This window comes from Cervus elaphus, chromosome 18 (genome assembly GCF_910594005.1).
Source record: "Cervus elaphus chromosome 18, mCerEla1.1, whole genome shotgun sequence".
Lineage (NCBI taxonomy): Eukaryota > Metazoa > Chordata > Mammalia > Artiodactyla > Cervidae > Cervus > Cervus elaphus.
This window is the reverse complement of record NC_057832.1, coordinates 45,354,933-45,375,031: the sequence shown is the minus strand read 5'-3', so window position 1 is coordinate 45,375,031 and position 20,099 is coordinate 45,354,933. Positions and strand designations below refer to the sequence as shown.

Below are 20,099 nucleotides of genomic sequence, written 5' to 3'. Positions count from 1 at the left end.
ATTTGTTACTGAAATGCAATGTGACAGCCTCTGAGAACTCCTGATAATACTTAGGGAGAGAGTGGCTACACGGTGGCTGAGATCTTGAATTAGAAATTATACACTAAGTCAAAGAACTACAAGTGATTAATTAATGTAAAGAAACTCAGGTTCTGAGTACTTGGCAAGATAATGACCATTAAACTTTACTAAATCGGCAAGCAAAGAGAGGTTATTAATGATAAAGTAACTTGGCAAAAACCACACAAGTTGTTCGAGCTGTGTTTTTACCTAAAGTTATTGATTCCAAAATCCAGGCTCTTTTGTATAGAATTCTATTAAATCCTATAAATTATACTTGGAGATATAAACTTATGGCTTTATATATATATATATATATATATATATATATACACACACACACATGTACTGTGCATATATATATGTTCATATATATGTATTTATGTTATATACATATACCTTTTAAAGCATACTTAAAGAAGCAATATAGTGAGTACATGGTGAAAGAACATATATACCAAAAGGTCAAAAATATTAACTGTTCTCATTTTATATGAGCATTTTTTGATTGACCTTATAATTTTCAGGGAACGATGAACTTGGTGACTTCAAATTCAGCTTAAATAATATTGAGCATTCTGATACCAAAAATACATGAAAATACTTCAACCCAAATATTTTCATAAAGTGATATTGAAAAACAGCATAATCCCTCAATATATTTCTATAGGTAATTTTAAATAAATGACACAATTAATAAAATCAATAGCATAAATATATTTCTAAATCCTTAAATTTTTAAAATTCCTCTTGACCAGTATTTGACAGAAACTTTATCATAAAATTTAACTGTTTGATCACCTTCTAATTGAATCACCTTTCCCAATAGCCTATATTTATGCTTTTGAAAAAAATTATTTTATATAGAAAAATGGCAATTTTATATAATGCTACTTTAACAGAATCTTAAATCAGAAAAGCAAGAGTAAATACGTACAAAAGATATTTGAGTGAAGCTTGGGAACTACGTCTAGTAATTCTGCTTATATCCTAATTCATTGGTAAATCCATTGCCATCATTTAATCTGAATTGCCATTAAAATAGAAAGATTTTACAATAAAATTCCTAGAATATATTTGATATTTTTATCTTAAAAAATCTCACACAATCGTGAAATTTAGAATTGTATTTAGAATACTGTATTGTATTCAATGGCTAAGTAAATATTTCTCTTTGGTGCTTTGGGCTTCTACCTATATTGAAGAAAGGTTAATCTTGTATATTTGCTGACAACACCTGATAACTACAGCTGCTTCAATTTGTATCATTTTTATATAGACCAAGTACTCTCATATTAGTACATTCAGTCCTACCTAGCAGTGACCCAAAGAGGCAGATTCTATTATTATTCCTAATTTATCTTGAGAAAACTCATAAATAACTTATCTATAGTAAATAACTTGAAAACAGAATATGGACAGCTTGGCTTAACAATCTTTGCACTTGTTCATTATCCTGCACTGTCTTCATGCCTTGAAACAATAAATCAAAAAACAAAGTTCTTAATTCTGAAGACATTCCTTTTTCCCATGGTTTTAAGCCCAGGTGGCATAGAATTTTCATTTTGTTAATATTTTAAATACACATTCATATCAAGACCCTCCAGGTTAGTCTATGCTTCTAGTAAACATGAGTATGTGTGATATGTGGTTATATAAAATATGGAAAACAAAAAGTGTTAGGACAAGAAAGATAAGTAGCAGTATTGAGTTAATGAACAGACGATGTATTCTGTGAACATTTTTGGTCTAGTTTGTTTATTACTGTGAACAGTCCTGTCACACAGTAGATGCCCCATAAATTTTGCTGAGTGAACAAACACTGCAAAAGCAAATTAGATTTTCTGGATCATGGGGTTGATTTTGATCATGAAAAAACAGGCAGATATGAAAACATAACACATTTTGTAAGACATGGTAAGAAATAAAGAATTTATCTGGATGATGAAAGGGAATCATCAAAGAGGAAACAGAAGGAGAATGATCCAATCAGGATTGAACTGTGGAAAGGACATAGGTGGCAAATTTGGTCCTCAAGCTACCTATGGAACATGTGCTTGGGTGTCCAGATAGCACGTGAATATGGACTGAAGTAATTAAAACAGTGTCCACCACACCCAAAGCCTTCCTTTGAAAAACAGGAACAGTAGTTTGCTGTCATGATTTATATCATGCAACCACAATTTAATGGATTAAAGATCTCTGCCTGTATCAAAAGAGTGAATATCAGAGGGTGTTTCTGATATGCCTGGTACAATAACTCTTTCCAGTAATAAATGTTCCAGTAGGAACATTTTGTTATGGAATCCTAACCAAAAAGATTAAATGTACTTACTTTGGAAGTTTGAATATTAGAGACATGCAGAACTGAGTATGGCAAATACTCAGACACATAGAGAAAAGATTGTAAGAAGAACTCATAACAATAAAAGACATGGAACAGCAAAACTATAAGGTGGAAAGTAGAGTAGAGAAGAATTTGTAGGTGGTGTTAATAGAACAAAACAGAGAATGACAATCATCTGGTACAAATTTTTCTGTTATTTAGAAATATAGTTTGAGAATTTCCAATGTCTTCATTTCTTAGTTCAAGTTTAACATCACCCAAGATGGTAAAAATAAAAGTTATCATAATATCCCTTCTCAAATACCATAATATCCTTTCTCAAATACAAGTGGAAGAAACAAATGAAAACACAGTCCTTGAAAGAGAACTATACAAATTGAGATTATTTGCTGAAATGCCTTAATTTTGCATTACAATGATGACTGCAATATTTGAAGCTGAATGAAATAGAAAAGTAGGTCATAGGGTAAATCAGCAACTAGTGGCTCTGAGTTATTAGAGGAAATAGGTCACGGAACTCAGTTGTATTTGTTTGACTACATTTACTATTTTCATTGAAGAGGGCAAGGGAACTCACTCCAGTTTTCTTGCCTGCAGAATCCTCATGAACAGAGGATCCTGGCGGGCTATAGTCCGTGGGGTGGCAAAGAGTTGGACATGACTGAGCAATTAAGCAAAGCACAGCACAACACTATTTTTATTCCCACAGATTATACAATCATATCTCACTCAATAAGTAAGTTATTACTTAATAATAAATAAAATCACCATGGTTTAAGGTCAAGGATAACTCACATGTAAGTGCGATAAAATTTGGGAATTCCATGTTCCCGACTGATACTCAGAAAACACTGCTTTTGAAAAAGGACAATGAAGAATAAATCAAGATATAGTAAGACAAAATATCCTGGGTTGTTTTTCCCTCCATTCAAGTGACTTCTACAAAAATCAAACTAAGTTAATGTGTATATTCACTCCTTTCACTCAGTGTGTAGTGTATTTACACTATATTACAAACTCTTTTGTTCTGTTTGCAGCTCACATGCTGATAGAACAATCTATATTCTATTGTCTTCGTTTGTAACACAAAACAGTTAAGTTTCTATAGTGTCATAAGATAACATATAAAGATAACACTATTACAAATATATGTGCAGTTTGAAAGGAAAGAAGTGATGTTCTACAAACAACTGACAGAAGAAATAAATATATGCTGAAGCAAATAAGAGTATCACATTGTGGTAAATATAGAGGGAAATAAATTATGGCTATCTGGTTATGCAAATCATATCCTTTATTAAATGAATTTATATCATTTCATAAGCAAATTAGATGATTTAAAAAATGGATTATATTTCAGAATATAAAGAGAGCCAATTAGGATATCTAACATAATATCTACTCGTCCACAACATATATGAGCCTTTCTACCATGAGTTACTCTTTTAATACACATTTTAAAGATTATCTTCAGTATCTAAACTTGTCAGAGAATGGTTTAAACTTCTTTTCTACTTGGCTTAATGTGTGTGTGTATGCTCAGTTGCTCAGTCATGTCCAGTTCTTTGGTTGGCTTTAATACATAACTTTAATTTCTTGAAGGTCAAGTTTATATTGAACTATATTCAGCTAAACCAGTGATCTCAAACCTGACCATGCATTAATTTCACCTGAACTGCTTAAAAAATATTGAGGCAGTTATTATTGATCCTGTATTGAGGTCAGATGTCATTAATTTATTTTTAATAAATTTCACCAGGTGATTCTAATGTGTAATCAGCACTTTGAAAGCCAAACTGCCCTCAAATACTTTAAGTATTGTGATAAAATTAACAACTATGGTAAATTATAAATTGCATTTCTATTAAATAAAAACATTTCTATAAATATGCGAGTATTAAGTTCTCCAGCTAATTACATTATCTGTGAAACTAATGAACTATCATAAAATGTTCAAAAAACTTTATGTAGTTACAAGCCATGGGCCCTAGTCCTCTTTCTGCCACAAATCTTCAATAGCATAATCCAACAAATTATCTTAGGATTCAATTGTATAATTAATAAAATTAACAAGTTGGCCTACAAGATATCTGGTATCATTGGATTACTATTATAAAGTTTGGGCATTGCAGATAGTCACTATTGTTGATATATCTATTAAATGCTCTTGACTGCAATCTTTGTTTACTGCAGCAAAATATAAACGATTGTGAAGAATTTCTAAGTTAATTATAACCAGTTTATTGTTCTTTAATAGAAATTATTGTAATTTCTATTCTTCAGATATTGGAACTAAGATTCATAAATATTAAGAAAGAAGATATGTTCCAGAATTTTCTTCTTTGCTTTAAAAAAAAGTCATCTTTTGCAAAAAGAATGACACTTTCTTAAGAGGTAACATTAAATAATGCCAACACAAAGTACAATGTTATTAATAAAACACATAATAAAGATGAAATTAATTTTAAAATTAAGACATTACCTATTAAAAATTCCTCTGTATGAATATTAAAAAGTTTTCTGTAAAGAAGATATCATTCATCTCATTAAATAGCTTCATATTTAACAGTTATTAAGACCTAAAGCTCTGTTTTTCTTGCAGGCTGCTTTGTAAGTACCTGTAACTAACGAAAGTTCCAGCAAGAAGAGCCAAAAAACAAAAAGTTAAAGAGCAAAATGAAAAGAAAGACAATGACAAATGTCACCGAGCACACGGCAATTTCAGTTTCCAGGTTGCAAAGATGAATGAGATATCAAAGGAAAACAGCTTTGTTAGCACAACCCTGACAGAAGTCACGGAAGGCGGACACATCTCGGTACTCTCAGTTACTATGAGTCACTGCCTTACAAATGAGAAAAACGTTTTTATATATGCATTGTTTGACATCTTTCCCGTCTTCCTACTTATAAAAGCATTTCATTTAAAAATTAAAATGACTTTTTTGGTAATATATAAAGCACACACAATTAAAGTCTATAAAGAGTGCAACTTTTTACAATTTCTCAAGGTGCTTAGCATTGCAGTGGCTTCTAAATGGAATTTATGAGTCTTTTGCTGTGATGTTTTTTATGCTAATAAGCTGCACAACAGCAAATGCTGTGACAATTTTGGATTATTAGAAAATGTCATCAGATGTTTTTCCTCTTTGCTCTATTTATATTTGTGATAATTATATGAGATGAATTTGATACGTATGCATAAAACTTTATATGGTATTTTCAAATGGAATAGAACAGCCGGAAATTATTCTAAGATTTTGAGTATTATGATAGATATCTTTGGCAACATACTCATATATATGTTAAAATCTCTGATAATAGTTTCATGGTTCTTTGCATTTAAAAATTTCATTATCTAATCTCTTTGAATGTGTACATTTGATCCTCATGAAAAGCTTTTGCTGCATGGATTTCCAAGCTGAAAACAGACAGTGTGTGGCTTTATGTTTGCCAAGTGTTGCCAACTTAAAATCTTGACTGTTGAAACAATAACGTTTTGGCTGCTTTTATAACACTCATTTAATGTTTACAGTTTAGTAAATATGCATTTTTATAAACAGAGGGCTTACCTAATTAAACTGGACCAGTGTAAGAACTAGGTCAATGTATTGTGAACAAAATAATCCCAATATGGTTGGGTTATGGAACAGCTCAATTTTGCTCATTGAGTTCTATCGATTTTTGGCAGAGAGAATAGAAAGAAAGAACAGATGGTGAAAGAAAGAAATTGAGCTGCCGGGTGATGGAATACACTCTCACACTGAATTATAAAGAATGGTGCTTCAATCTCCTGAATACTTATTTCAATTAAAGTACAAAATCAACACATATTGCTTATTTCTGAAGCAAGAAAAAATTTTCAACAAAAGTGAACATAGAGTTCAGTTTCAATTATGATGATGCAGTGTGAAAATATGACATCACAAGAAGGAGAGTTTTCTTCTGCAGTTGGTTTAATGAAACAGATAAATTACATTTTCTTGTTTCGGCTGGAGAGTGGGAAGACATTTGCACTTAATTCATTGACAATTTGAGTGTGCAGATCTGAGGGATTTATACTAATTTCAAATAGGTGCAGCTTTTTTACATATGAAAATTGCATGTAAAATGTAAATTAATATATTTGCTAAAGATTAGAAACCATTCTAACTTTACACAAAATCACAAGAAAATTCATTCTTTTCAAAATAATAATATAAAAATATCAACAGATCATTAATTATCCTTAATGGCTAATTAATTTAATGTTGACATTGGTATACCCTTCAATTGTTCTCTATTTTTTATCATATAAATCTATATAAATAATATCTCAAATAATTAAACAGTGGCAACATGTAAGGTTTGTAGAAAACAAAATGAAACAAAAGTAAGTAAAAATACTAATAAAAATGTAATTATTATACTTCATTTTGATAAGAAAAATTATTATAAGAGAGAACCAAATTAGTTTAATACTAAACATTTTAAATGTTTTAACCAAATAATATATTTATCTCACTTATATGGAAACATGATTGTTTTTACTTTTCTGCGTTTGTTGCACCATGAGGATAATAATATAAGCCATAAAGCTGCTTCAAACAAGAATAAAAAATTAAAAAGTAGATATTAAGTAACATGTTCAGTGTTAGAGGAATGAAAATAATCAAAATCAAGATTTCACTGCACTTTTTTTCAAATCTCAAACACATTTTATAAAGTTTTGAATCAGAATTTATCTATATTTTGGGGGTTTAACAATCAATATATTCACTTTGGACATCTCCATTTTGATAGGATATCTGGCAAATTTTTGTCATACCATCTTTCAAGGTATCACTACCAATCAAAAAAAAAGGGGGAGAAACTTCTATTGAACCATCTGATCCATCTTTTAAAACTCTTGCAAAATTGCTATTTACTTATTGGAAATATGTAATAAAATCCATTTCCTATCATCAAGAAACCTAGAATAATCCAAGTTTTCAACTCAGCTGAACAGATAATGGTGCCATACACTGAGAGTGGAGGATGAGAGGAGGAGTCTGAGAAGAAGAGGACCCAATGAACACAAGTTGACATGAAGTTAGATTGGGACATCCCAGAAGGACAGACCCAAGGTCCAGAGATAGTTGGATTTGAAATTCACAAGCACAAATATGAACAAGAAATCAAACTCCAAGGTGCAGAAATCCTGAGATAATGCATAATTGGTCCCTTTACTAATCCTTTATAAATTTCCAGGTTCATGACAGTCAAGACAAGTGCTTTAATGTTTATAACTAAGCATTCCAATTGTTCACCTGAAAAACACTGGCAACATTTTTAAGTGAAAGAGATAAATTAAAAATAAAAACATATATTTCAATGATACATTACCATGTGTTAAAGAGTGAGAAGTTGCTGTATTACACAGGGAGCTCAGCCTGGTGCTCTGTGATGACCTAGAGGGATGAGAGCCAAAGAATTGATGCTTTTGAACTGTGGTGTTGGAGAAGACTCTTGAGAGTCCTGTAGACTGCAAGGAGATGCAACCTGTCCATCCTAAAGGAGATCAGTCCTGGGTGTTCAATGGTAGGACTGATGCTGAAACTCCAATACTTTGGCCATGTGACGCAAAGAACTGACTCATTTGAAAAGACCCTGATGCTGGAAAAGATTGAAGGCAGGAGGAAAAGGGGACAACAGAGGATGAGATGCTTGGATGGCATCACCAGCTGAATGGACATGAGTTTGAGTAGGCTCTGGGAGTTGGTGATGGGCAGGGAAGCCTGGCATGCTGCAATCCATGGGGTTGCAAAGAGTCAGACACGACTGAGTGAGTGAACTGAACTGAACTGAACTGAGAGGGATGAATTGGCAGGGGGAAGGGAGGCTCAACAGGGAAAGAATAACTGATTCATGTTGTTGTACGGCAGGAACCACCACAACACTGTAAAGCAGTTACCTTCCAATTAGAAATAAAATTTAAAAAAAAATTAAACCAAGAAAAACAACCCGTGGTGTTCATAGTTGTCACTGTTGTTATTACCTCTAAACAGAAGAACTCATTACTTACTATAAAACTAAAGCAGCCACATTATCTAAACACTGTTTTTCTCTTTCTTCTTTTTTTTTTCATTTATTTTTATTAGTTGGAGGCTAATTACTTTACAATATTGGAGTGATTTTTGCCATACATTGACATGAATCAGCCTTTCTCTTTCTTCTTAAAAGACTAATGACCTTCTTAACATTTCATAAATCTGCCCGCTTCATTAATTCTGAGAAATAATGCTTCCAATAAAGCATCCACAATAGAACGTGACAATTGACTTCAGTCTCTGATTTCATTCATTTGTCAAAAAGTTTGGCAAAACTTAAGAACCTTTATATGAACCAGGTTCAACATGCCAGCAATACTAGGGTAATATCTGGATGTTAGAATGGGATTTATGGTTTAGAAAGTAAATCCTATGGAACGCAGTTTTGCATTATTTCAGCCTCAACCAGGCATGTTATAGAAGTTTCACTTGAGTTTTGCTTAAAATTTTCTTGAAATCTGTAATAATGGTTTGTATGCTGAAACATCTTAAGCATCAACGAAAGAGGCTAGAACTGTTTGCTATTCCAAAAGCTACTTTATATATAATCTTTTTTTTTATTTCAGTAAACTTAATTACATAATGGTATATGATTAACTATACATTACTGGAAAACTATACGTTATGATTCACTTCTAAAAAATGAAAGATTTTATGGAAATCTGTATCATTTTCTAAATAAAGATGTAGAATGAATGAATATCTAAGATTAGAATAATTCTTCTTGTAGAATGAAGGGTTCAGCTTTATAAACAGCCCATATGCCTAGAGAAAAAGATTTCATTTTTTTCCCAAAGATTTTAGGTATTATGTATTTTTAGTTAGAAAAAGATAAACAATCACTGGTTAACTTCTAGGAAATGGAATAGTCTCTGAAATGTTTTGCCCTCAAACCTAGAAGCAACAATTTATATCACGAATTTTAAAACTCTGTGATTTTGACATTATTTTCAAGTCACTTTCTGGACCATAATGATCATGTAAAATTTCACACTTGTAGCCTCTGAACAGTGTTTTTTTTCCAATCACCTAGAATCAGATCTTCTTTGATGGAGAGCCAATGATTAAAAATAATTATTCCATTTATATGAGATATCTAAAACAGTCAAATTCATAAAATCAAAAAGTGGAGAGGTGGTTACCAGAGTCAGGGAGTGGGAGAAATGAAAGGTAACAAATCAACTGGCATAAAGTTTCAATTAAGCAAGATGGATGTGCTCTAGAGATCTGCAGCACAACATTATACCTGTAATTAACAAAAATGTACTATATACTTAAAATTTATTAAGAGGGCAGCTTTCATGTTAGAAATAAAAAGTAAATATAAAACAAAATAAAAATACCAAATATTTAGAAAAAATTTTTTTAAATGTAAAGGCTTTGGTATCAGACAGACATCAAAATTCTTTTGACCCTACTACTTGTACTTTGGGCCTTGGTTTCCTCATCCCTTAAAGGATGTAAAATGTCCACTGACTAGAATGGCTGTAATGATTACACAATATGATTTACACAAAAATCTTAGCACTGTTTCTAGCCAATAATAAATATTCACTCAGTAGTGCTTTTTGATATTTTATCATCACCACAGCATTAGTTACTTCTAACAGAAAGGGTCTTTCAAGTAATTTTTTTTTAATTGTTACTTTTTTAATTGGGGGATAACTGCTTTATTGTTGTGTTGGTTTCTGCCATACAACTGAAATCAGCCATAACTACATATGTGCATATATATATATATATCTCTCCCTCCAGAGCCTCCATCCCACAGCTCTAGGTTGCCACGGAGTGTCAGGCAGGGCTTCCTGTGCCATATAGCAGCTTCCCTCTAAGCTATCTATTTTATGCTTCTGTGTTCAGTGGCTCAGTCTTGTCTGACTCTTTGTGACCCCTATGTACTGTAGCTTGCCAGGCTCCTCCATTCATGGAATTTTACAGGCAAGAATACTGGAATGGGTTGCCATTCCCTCCTCCAGGGGATCCTCCTGACGCAGGGATCAAGTCCATGTCTCCCTCATGCGCCTCCTGCATTGCAGGCAGATTCTTTATCACTGAGCCACCGGGGAGTTATATGTCAATACTGCATTCTCAGTTTGTCCCACTCCTTCCCCTGCTATCTTTTAAGTAACTTTAAAAAACAACTGTTTCATAGCTATTCTTATTTCAAACATCAGGATATATCAATGTTGGGGAATGCCTATCATCCTCAGTAAAAAGAAAGAGAAAGGCTGATATCAAACCAACACCTCACTGGATTATGTCAACTATGCCAACTGAGTCTCCCATGTGTCAGCTTCTCCTTGGTTTAGAATTATGAGGGTTCATCACTTGGAGGTACCAGGCAAGCCTGGTAATCCACATTATGTATTATTTGGGACAATGCTGCTAGGGTTGTAAATCAGAATGTTCTTTGGTTTTTTGTCGTTTGTTTATTTTTTTAAATTAATTAATTTATTATTTTACTTTACAATTTTCTTGAGAGGAAATTCCAGTCCCTGTTTCAGAGTCATCTAGATGACTTAAGGGCAAAGCATGAAATAGATAAAAAATGGTTTTGGTTATCTAAATGATAGTTAACAAATATTTTGGTTACAAACCTACATCAGTCTTTTTTACTTTTTCCCTGTTATTACATGCATGTTTCAAATAAAACAATCTGATAAACATTCCATCAAGTAGATGCACATACTATTAGAAGCTTGATATGTGAATCCTAAATGTTTGGAAATAGGTCTAGGAGCAGACTCTACATGAACCTTGCCTGCCCCACAAAAGAATGCTCTGAAGTTTTATAGCAGTTTTTATTTACGGTCACAGTGATTCACCAACACTAACAAGCATTACATTTTCACAACACTCCTATCACTTTATTTGGTATGGGAAATGGTAAATCTGTGACAGTCTAAAATGAAATTATGAATTAAAAGTTGATTTTTTTTCTAAGAATAAGAATGATTCTATTTTGTTGCTCCCTTTTTAATACATACAATATCTTACTTCATTGAATTTATAAATCATTTACAATGCAGTTCTTATATTTCAGTAGATACAAATCTTGTTACTAAATGCACATTAAGAGGTTATTCTGTGGTGTGCTGCAGACTGCTGAAGCCATTTAAATAAAGGTCCCAATTAGTATGAATAATAAGAACTTTGAAAAAAAAGGAGCAGACAAATCAAAAAATTATTATCCAGACTGGAATAAAGATCAGAGGGGTGTAAATATGTTTCCTATTGGAATTTTTACCACAAATGGTTCTCACTTCCTGTGTTTAATAGAAAACATACCATGAGTTTGATGTATACCTTTTAAAAATAAAAAGTCATCTATTATCTTCTAAGATGTATGAGCTTATTTATTTATGAAAGGTGGCATGGAAAACCACTAGGGTGCCAGATTACTGTCCAAAAGGTTCTGGAACAGTGGCTTAAAATGAACTCTTTTACTCCAAAGGCAATAATAGAAAAATCATTATTTGTAGACCAAGTAAACAGCTGGTCTTCCTATTGCTTAATCTAGACTGAAGAGCCCCGTTTAAGAATGCTTGTTTAAGAATGCTTAAGTATTTCTTTAAGCATTTAAAAGACATTTCCAACCTGACAGAGAGCAATAATAGTATCTCCTATTTACTCACATTTCCTAGTCTCTCTAACAATGTTTATGAAATGAAAGCAATGATTTAGATTTACCTTAGCAAATTATTCAGATGATTCAATCTGGAGTCATATTTCCTAGCAGCAGGCATTAAGTTTAGAGTGTGCAACATTCAGTTTCAATAGTGAAGATAACTGACTCTGGAAATTGGAAAAAATGGCACCACCTAAGCCTTCTTCATTGTTGCATAATAATGTCTAGCCTTGAGTCATAATACTGAAACAACTTCAGTAGTACGATCAAGTTTCTTGAAGATATTTTTGGAATTGTGTTTCTATTATTAGGAACACACAGAAGAAAAGTTAAGAAAATGCTGCTTCAAAAAGTTAAAAGAGCATGATGAAACATGTTCATTCAAATAAAACTCATTCTTCTGTAAGAGATATTTAAGAGAAAATAGTTAAAAGAATAGAGCTGTAATCTGGTGGAATGCCTTTAGAATTGTTGTAGCAGAACTAAAGGGCATACAACATACTCTTTACTGTGTGTAACTGTCATGCTTTATAAAGCATATTTTGATCTGTACCCTACTGGAAGACACATTATATATATAATAAACAATCTCCTTGTAGGTTACCTGTCTTTAGTTCCCCTTGATAGGCCACACATTTTATTCTTTTAAATGATTATGATATAATGTCTCAGTTATTTAGCCATGGCACCTGCCCATTATTGTCACATAAGGTAAAACTTTCTGTTATTTCCCTGAACTAAAAGGAATCACAGACTGTTAAACACAAGTTTAATAACAAGGTAAATTTAATGAGATTATAGAAATAAGCTATTGTTTAGTAACAACAAATTTTATAAATTTTGTTTCATGTATGATATATATTATGTTCATTTTTTATAAGTTACCTTCAGAAGTCTCTATGTAGTCATTATGGTTAAACAATTCAATATTGTTTATAATAGTTTGAATACTTTTGTTAGTTATAGTTGTTTCCTGTCTCGAATGAGAGATGTAAGAAAAAATAAAGCATCAACTAATATAACTTTAAGTAAGTTTCCTCTTACCCAAATTCACCTCACAGAATCTATTTCCTCTTTTGGATTCCACTCTTCTTATTTTATTTATGTCTAATCCTTTAACTGTCTTGATAAACTTTTGGCTAGATCATTGTGTCAAACAACTCTTCCGAGCTACAAATACTGAGATGTTTAGTCATCTTTCTCTTTCAATTCTTTTCTATTTTATACATCTTGATTGAGTCATTGCTTATCAATCTTTTCAGAAGACAGGGATAATAACAGAAAATCAATCACAATAATTAGCATCTACATCACGAAGTGTAGCTACATTGATTGAAACAGCTTATTTAAATCAATGTTTAATACAATAGAGGGAAAAGTCAAACAGATTGCCTTTCTTTCCCCAAATACAGCTTATGTATTTACCTAATTGCTCATAGCACTATCTCAGCTCCTCACTTATCTTACTTATACCTTTCCTTGACTCCTCAGTCCTCATCTCACTTCTTTGTAAACAATGTCTCCTCTGCTTCTCCATCACACTTACCTTTTATATACTTTTATCACTTGACCTGATAACTCCTTTTGTGAGCCATTCCTGTATTTTCTATTAAAATGCAAAACCACTGGGCACTCACCATGCCAATCACTTTGCTAGTGTTCAATGTATCAGCTGTGAGCCCCAATTTCCTGATTACTAATACCACATTCTTAACTACTGTGTTCTACCAAATCTAACTAGATTATGGTTCTGGGCTTGGTGCCATGCACCTATAATGTACTAACATATGAATTAAAAATAATGATGGTAATTTATACTGGATATTTAAACATTTCCATTGCAAATTGAAGGATAAAAGATGGAACAGTTATTGAATAATTCTTTGGTGTCATGTGTTGTATGATCAGAGAAATCAAGTTAGCGGCCCATGATTATTCAATTAGCACCTGGAACCTAGAAAAGGTTAGAAAAGACCTTGATGCTGGGAAAGATTGAAGGCAAGAGGAGAAGGGGATGACAGAGGATGAGATGGTTGGATGGCATCCCCGATTCAATGATGATGTCTGAGCAAGCTCTGGGAGATGGTGACGGGCAGGGAAGCCTGGCGTTCTGCAGTCCATGGAGTCACAGTCGGACACAACTGAGTGACTGAGCAACAACCTAAACATACCTCAAATGATTTTTTAAAATTATACTTAGGGTGTATTCTCAGTTGTGTCCAACTCTCTGTGACCCTGTGGACTGTAGCCCACCAGGCTCCTCAACCCTAGGAATTTCTCACACAAGAATACTGCAGTGGGTTGCCATTTCCTCTTTCAGGGTAAATTCTCGACCCAGGGATCGAACTGAGTGCAGATGGATTCTTTACCACCAAGCCACCAGGGAAGCCCAAAATATATGCTTAAGCAAACTAAAATAATATACATATCATGACCTACCCCAAACACTTTCTCTCCTACTCATTATTTATTGACGTCCATCGCTTAGAATATTTTCTGTAAGAGGTTCTTTGAGGTCCACCTCAAATGCTTGTTCTCACATGAGGACTTTCCAGATGCTTTGCCTCTTTGATACCTTAAATTTCTGAATTCTCACAGTTCTTTGCTGGGATATATTACTTTTTGCATATTTGCCTCATAATGTGTGTTTTGACAAAGTCGCCTACCTTCTCCACTAAATGAGACTCCTTAGGCAGAACGCACGCCATCTTTGTGCATGCTCAGAGTATGATTCATTGCATACCATATTAGTACTTATTTGATAAATGATCAAAGGTTATACAGCATCATTGATACCTTATATCATCAGAAATTCAGAATTATACTTCATTGCCTCACTACCTACTACTCCTTTCCATAAAGATTAAATTAATTTTGAATTTATTTTGTGGCTTCTTAGATAAACTATACACATTAATGCCTTATGTCTCCGAATTGCACTTCTAACAGAAAGGCCTTCCTCATTCTTTCTTACAAAATTTTTCTTCATCCTTACAAGTCTAGCTTAATTTTAACTCCTTGTGAAATAATATTTTCTTCATGTTCAATAGCATGTGTGTGGGGGGTGGAGGTGGGGGTGGGTATGTATGTGTGCTCGGTCACTCAGTCATGTCAAACTCTTTGTGACCCCCCAGGGACTGTAGCCTGCAGTCCATGGAGTTTTCCAGGGAAGAACATTGGAGTAGATTGCCATTTCCTACTCCAGGGAATCTTTCCAACCCATGGATCGAAACTGCATTTCTTGTATCTCCTGCATTGGCGGGCAGATTCTTTACCACTGTATCAGCTGGGAAACCCTAATCAATAGTATACCATAGATAATCAACACACCACTGTCACCCCTAAACTTCATAGCATTTGACTTATATTTAAATGATGGACCAGTTGCCTGATCATTGGTTGGTACACTAGTGAGCACTATGTTGTCAGGTTCTTGAGAATAGGGGTTAACTTTATGTTTTTCTTTACATAGTAGTCATTATAGTGACTGGTGCCTAGTTACACTTAGTAAATTCTTGATCATTTGAAATGAGTTTGCTTTGAAAGAACATTCTTTAGATGAGAAAAAGAATACTATTTAAAGAAACAGGAGCATAAAACATGGAAATATGTACTGAGTAAATACATAATACTGAGTTACAGTAAAACCCTAGACCAAACTGCAAGAACAACAGCACGTGTGCACATGTATCTGAGTTGAGGAATTTGTCTTTTTTTTTAGAATTGTTCACATCCAGCATCTTAGTCAATGCTTCTCTATTCCTAGTCATTCCTCCTCTCCTCATATTACTATTGCACTAGGAAATAAACTTCAACTAGCAACTGGCATTTGCCATGTAATCTGTGGAATTAATTCTATTTTGTAAAGTTTCCACCTTTTTAAAAAAGTTATATCAATGATATAGTAAACTCTAAGTAATCTGTGTTGATACAGGAGGGTGGGATACTTCTGTATGGAAGTGTGTTTTTTATCTCTTTCCTAGTTTGTCAGAGACCCTGGTTCAGAACATGCATGCCTGCTGAATGAAGGATGACATATAAAGTCAAGGTTTGTAGACTGTTTCTTGCTTACATCAGTGAACTATATTTAAATACTTAGTATAATGACTGTTTCTTGGTTCACTCAAGGAACTATGTTAGGATGAGTTTTGTTTGCTTTACTATGAGTAAATTAAGAGCATATTGACCTGATTTCAGTCTAACAAAATATGATCTTGTGTTTTTTTTTCATTGAAAAAGTGATAATGTTTAATACTGATCTTTGATTTATTTTATTTTTCTTTATTTTATTTCCCTCTACTAGTTGTATATGTGCATCTAGTAACACTACTTTGAATTCCTGTTATTTTAATATCCAGCTTTATATAGAGCAGATGGTAAAAATATTTTTAAATACAGTACCATCATATTGAAACTAAGAGTTTCATTGTTTTGAATTTAAAGAAAGGGAAACATTTATTTTTATGATATCTATTTCCTTTGCAATGAGATTTGATTCAGGTTTATATGTTCAAAATTTATGAAATGTTATGAAGCATATGAATATATATATATATATAAAGTATATTATAGGCCAAAAAACAAATTGATATCATGTTAACAGAAAAAGGGGGGATTAATATTAATAAAGGACAACTGCAGTTAATCTAAATGCAATCCTTAGTAAAAAGTAGTTTTTCATGGATAAATGCAATTATGTCTAATTACAGCTACTTACATTTTAACAATTACTTAAGGTAAAAAATATTTGCCTTTAAATGTTGTGTCCTAAAATAATATAACAGCACAAAGTAGCACTGTATTTTACATTTATTGTACTTAACTAAGAAAACACAAGCAGTTTTAAGAATTTATCACTGATTATTCTTACATTTAAGTTACCATTAAAAGGTAAGTAGCTCCTTGTGATGTGATTATAATTTATGACCACAGACAGTCTAAGTTTTTAAGCTAAAACTGTACCTCACCTTCACATATCATTTACATATACTGATTGCTTCCACATGTCTGGCATGAAGTAAAATAGTTTATGAGCATTGTAATATGGCTAAAGCCACAAAGAAATAAAATTCATCTTTGTCTAGAGTAACTCAGAAATTTATTCACGTTGGTATATAAAATGTTTTCCAAAGGAATTCTGCCTTCCAGAAAAATCCTTTAAAAGCCAACTGTGGTTAGTGTCACCTCCCCTTCTAATAACGTCTATATTTCCCAGTCTGGCTTCCCAGTGTCTTCTGTTAGACAAAAGCCCCTTTAAGTTACTCTCTACATGTTCTTCATTCTGTTTACTAGCTTCAGACTGCAAGTTTATTTTCCTGAGTGACTGCATATCCTCTTTCCTACAAATGGGTTATTTGCCATCACAGGTGGTTCACAGAATTGGTCCAAAAGACTCAGACTTTATATCTACAATGTTTCATTCAGACTCAGGGACATATTAAATGGAAATATTGTGTTAATTCCTATGTGGATTCAACACTTTTTAAGTTGTCATGAAAGATGTTGTGTCTTCATGGTCTAAGTCATAACAAAATAATATTCAAGACAAGCATTACGCCATTTGAGAGGATATGCTGTAAGTACAAGAGCTAATAAAACTAGTCATTTCCTGGTTATTTTACTGAATATTAAATGAATGATTTAATATTGGTTCATGTTGGTTCACGTTGGTTCATGTTGAAAACACAAATTGGAACTTATAGTCTGTGAGATGCAGACAACTCCTTCCTTTAGAAACAGGTGCTTCCTTGCTCAGCATGGCTCACTTACATACTCAGAGCCAGAAGACCTAAAAATCATATCTACCTTCACCCCATCATTAGTGTTACATATAACCTCAGAAAGAGTCCACATAAAACTGTGACGGGCAACAGGGCAACACCAATAGATTTAGTGTCACTTATATAAGACTGAAAGGTCTAACGTTAAACATCACTTTTCACAATTTTTTTTTTACAATTGTTTACTTGCAACAGTAGCTTTTCACACAACCTTCCCCTACACTGACCAGCCAGTTGACGCTGAGAAACTTCACGTTTTCAAGATTCACACCGTTAATGCTACATGTCTTTGAAAGATGCATTTACAAATAAAATTGTGATTTTCTTTGTGTCATTATCATACACAAATTTTTCTCACAAACTATAATAGCTAGAGAATACATGCATGTATACCTACTCTGGGAGAAGGCAATGGCACCCCACTCCAGTACTGTAGCCTGGAAAATCCCATGGGCAGAGGAGCCTGGTGGGCTGCAGTCCATGGGGTCATGAAGAGTCAGACACGACTGAGCAACTTGACTTTCACTTTTCACTTTCATGCACTGGAGAAGGAAATGGCAACCCACTCCAGTGTTCTTGCCTGGAGAATCTCAGGGACGGCGGAGCCTGGTGGGCTGCCGTCTTGGGGTTGCACAGAGTCAGACACGACTGAAGCGACTTAGCAGCAGCAGCAGCAGCAGACCTACTCTGAAGGAGCAAAACACTGTAATCTAGAACCTATGCAATTATTAACCTGCCTCAAGGAATTAGTTGGTAATGAATATCTTCTACGTACCTAGCACTGACTGAACACCTTACACATATGTTGTCAATATCCCAGTAACAGCTACTGTAAAGTAGCTATTCTCTCCAAGCTAGAAAAGAGCAAGCTGAGGCTAAAAAGCACGCCAGAGTCCTCCCATCTAGAAAATGCCAGAGTCAATTCACTACTTTCTTTGCTATGCTCTGATTCTTCTCGTACTAGTGAAATTTTTATTCTAGCAGCTAAATCTGAAAAGACCATTAATTTTCAAAAGGCCAACAAATAGTTGCCTGAACTCTGTAAACATAGCATGACTTGCTATTCAGTAATACTAAATAATGACAACACATATGATCAAATGTATAGAATTTTTAATTGAATATGTGCTGTCATTTTGTATATTCCAAGAATGTGAAATTTTATTCTTTAGGAAATACGAAAAAGCAATAAATCTGCTATTAGTTCTATAAAGAAAACTAAATTGTGAGAAAAAGATGATGTAATATGTACAGTGGAGAATCCATTCAGGAGACTATGACCCTTAGTATGTGTTACTTATGGTACATTTCAATATTATAGACTGAGACCTGTAATAAAGTAGCAAAGTACCATGCCATCACTCATTTCATTCCCTTATATGGCATCTGCTTAGAACAGACTAAACAGATTCTTTCATAATTAGTGTGCAATGTTTATATAGATGTGAGCAGAGGTACTGTCACAGGGTAGAAAGTTTTCTCCAGTTTGACAGCTAAAGAACAAAGCCAATCAGATAAGTAGTAATCTCATTTTTGATGAAACAGTGGGCACAAGCGACATTGACTCTGTCTTGCAAAGAGATTTCATGTGCAACAGAAAGAAACTATTTTTCTGAGTCACTGGGTCTCATTTGTTATTATGCTAGAAATCTTTCTCAAGAAGCTGTCTGGATTATAAGGTTGAATAGTAGAAAGAGAACATCTGTTCTGTTAGAGTGAGCAAAGGGAACCTTAATTCTGTTCTGAATAGGTGCCTCAGGAAGAAAAAGAAGGCTGAGACTCTATTGACCATGGGGAACATAGAGTGAAGGTAAGCAAACCCCATGGCTCCAGGTCAGTGTGTGAGAGCCTAACGGGGAATTTGAGTCTCAGGAGTAGTTGTTCTGTTACAGCACAGCTTCTAATTTTATCTCGATAGAATCAAATGCAAAGATGGTGAACCTCTGCTTGCCAGCCCAGGAGAAAAGAGAAAAAGTGATCAAAAGAATGATAAACTCACATAATATAGTGATCTGGCATAAAAAAATCACCTTTGATATCTTGCTTTGCCTAAACAGTGACATCATGACAGAGTAAAACATATGTACCATTCATCGTCAGAAGTTCTAAATGTACAGTCTGCCAAAAATCTAAGAAAGTTTGAAGGAATTAGTATGTAACATCAAATATTTTTAATGTAATTAAAAATTTACATGAAATCATAAATATCTGCATTTCTC

General features: G+C 33.4%; 1 protein-coding gene across 7 annotated transcripts in view; it reads right to left on the bottom strand.

Moving 5' to 3' along the window:
• Positions 1-20,099, bottom strand: part of SEMA3A (semaphorin 3A) — a 501,460-nt gene that overhangs the window by 186,937 nt on the left and 294,424 nt on the right. The window contains exons 1-2 of one of the 7 annotated variants that reach the window (XM_043871693.1): positions 12,163-12,233; positions 7,769-7,833 (exon numbers count right to left, since the gene is read on the bottom strand). The exons of the other annotated variants lie outside the window; for them this stretch is intronic. Of the exons in view, the coding sequence (XP_043727628.1) occupies positions 7,769-7,833; positions 12,163-12,218 (121 nt within the window). The 5' untranslated portion in view covers positions 12,219-12,233. Of the gene's footprint in view, positions 1-7,768; positions 7,834-12,162; positions 12,234-20,099 lie in introns of those variants that run through there. 7 annotated transcript variants of the gene reach the window in all.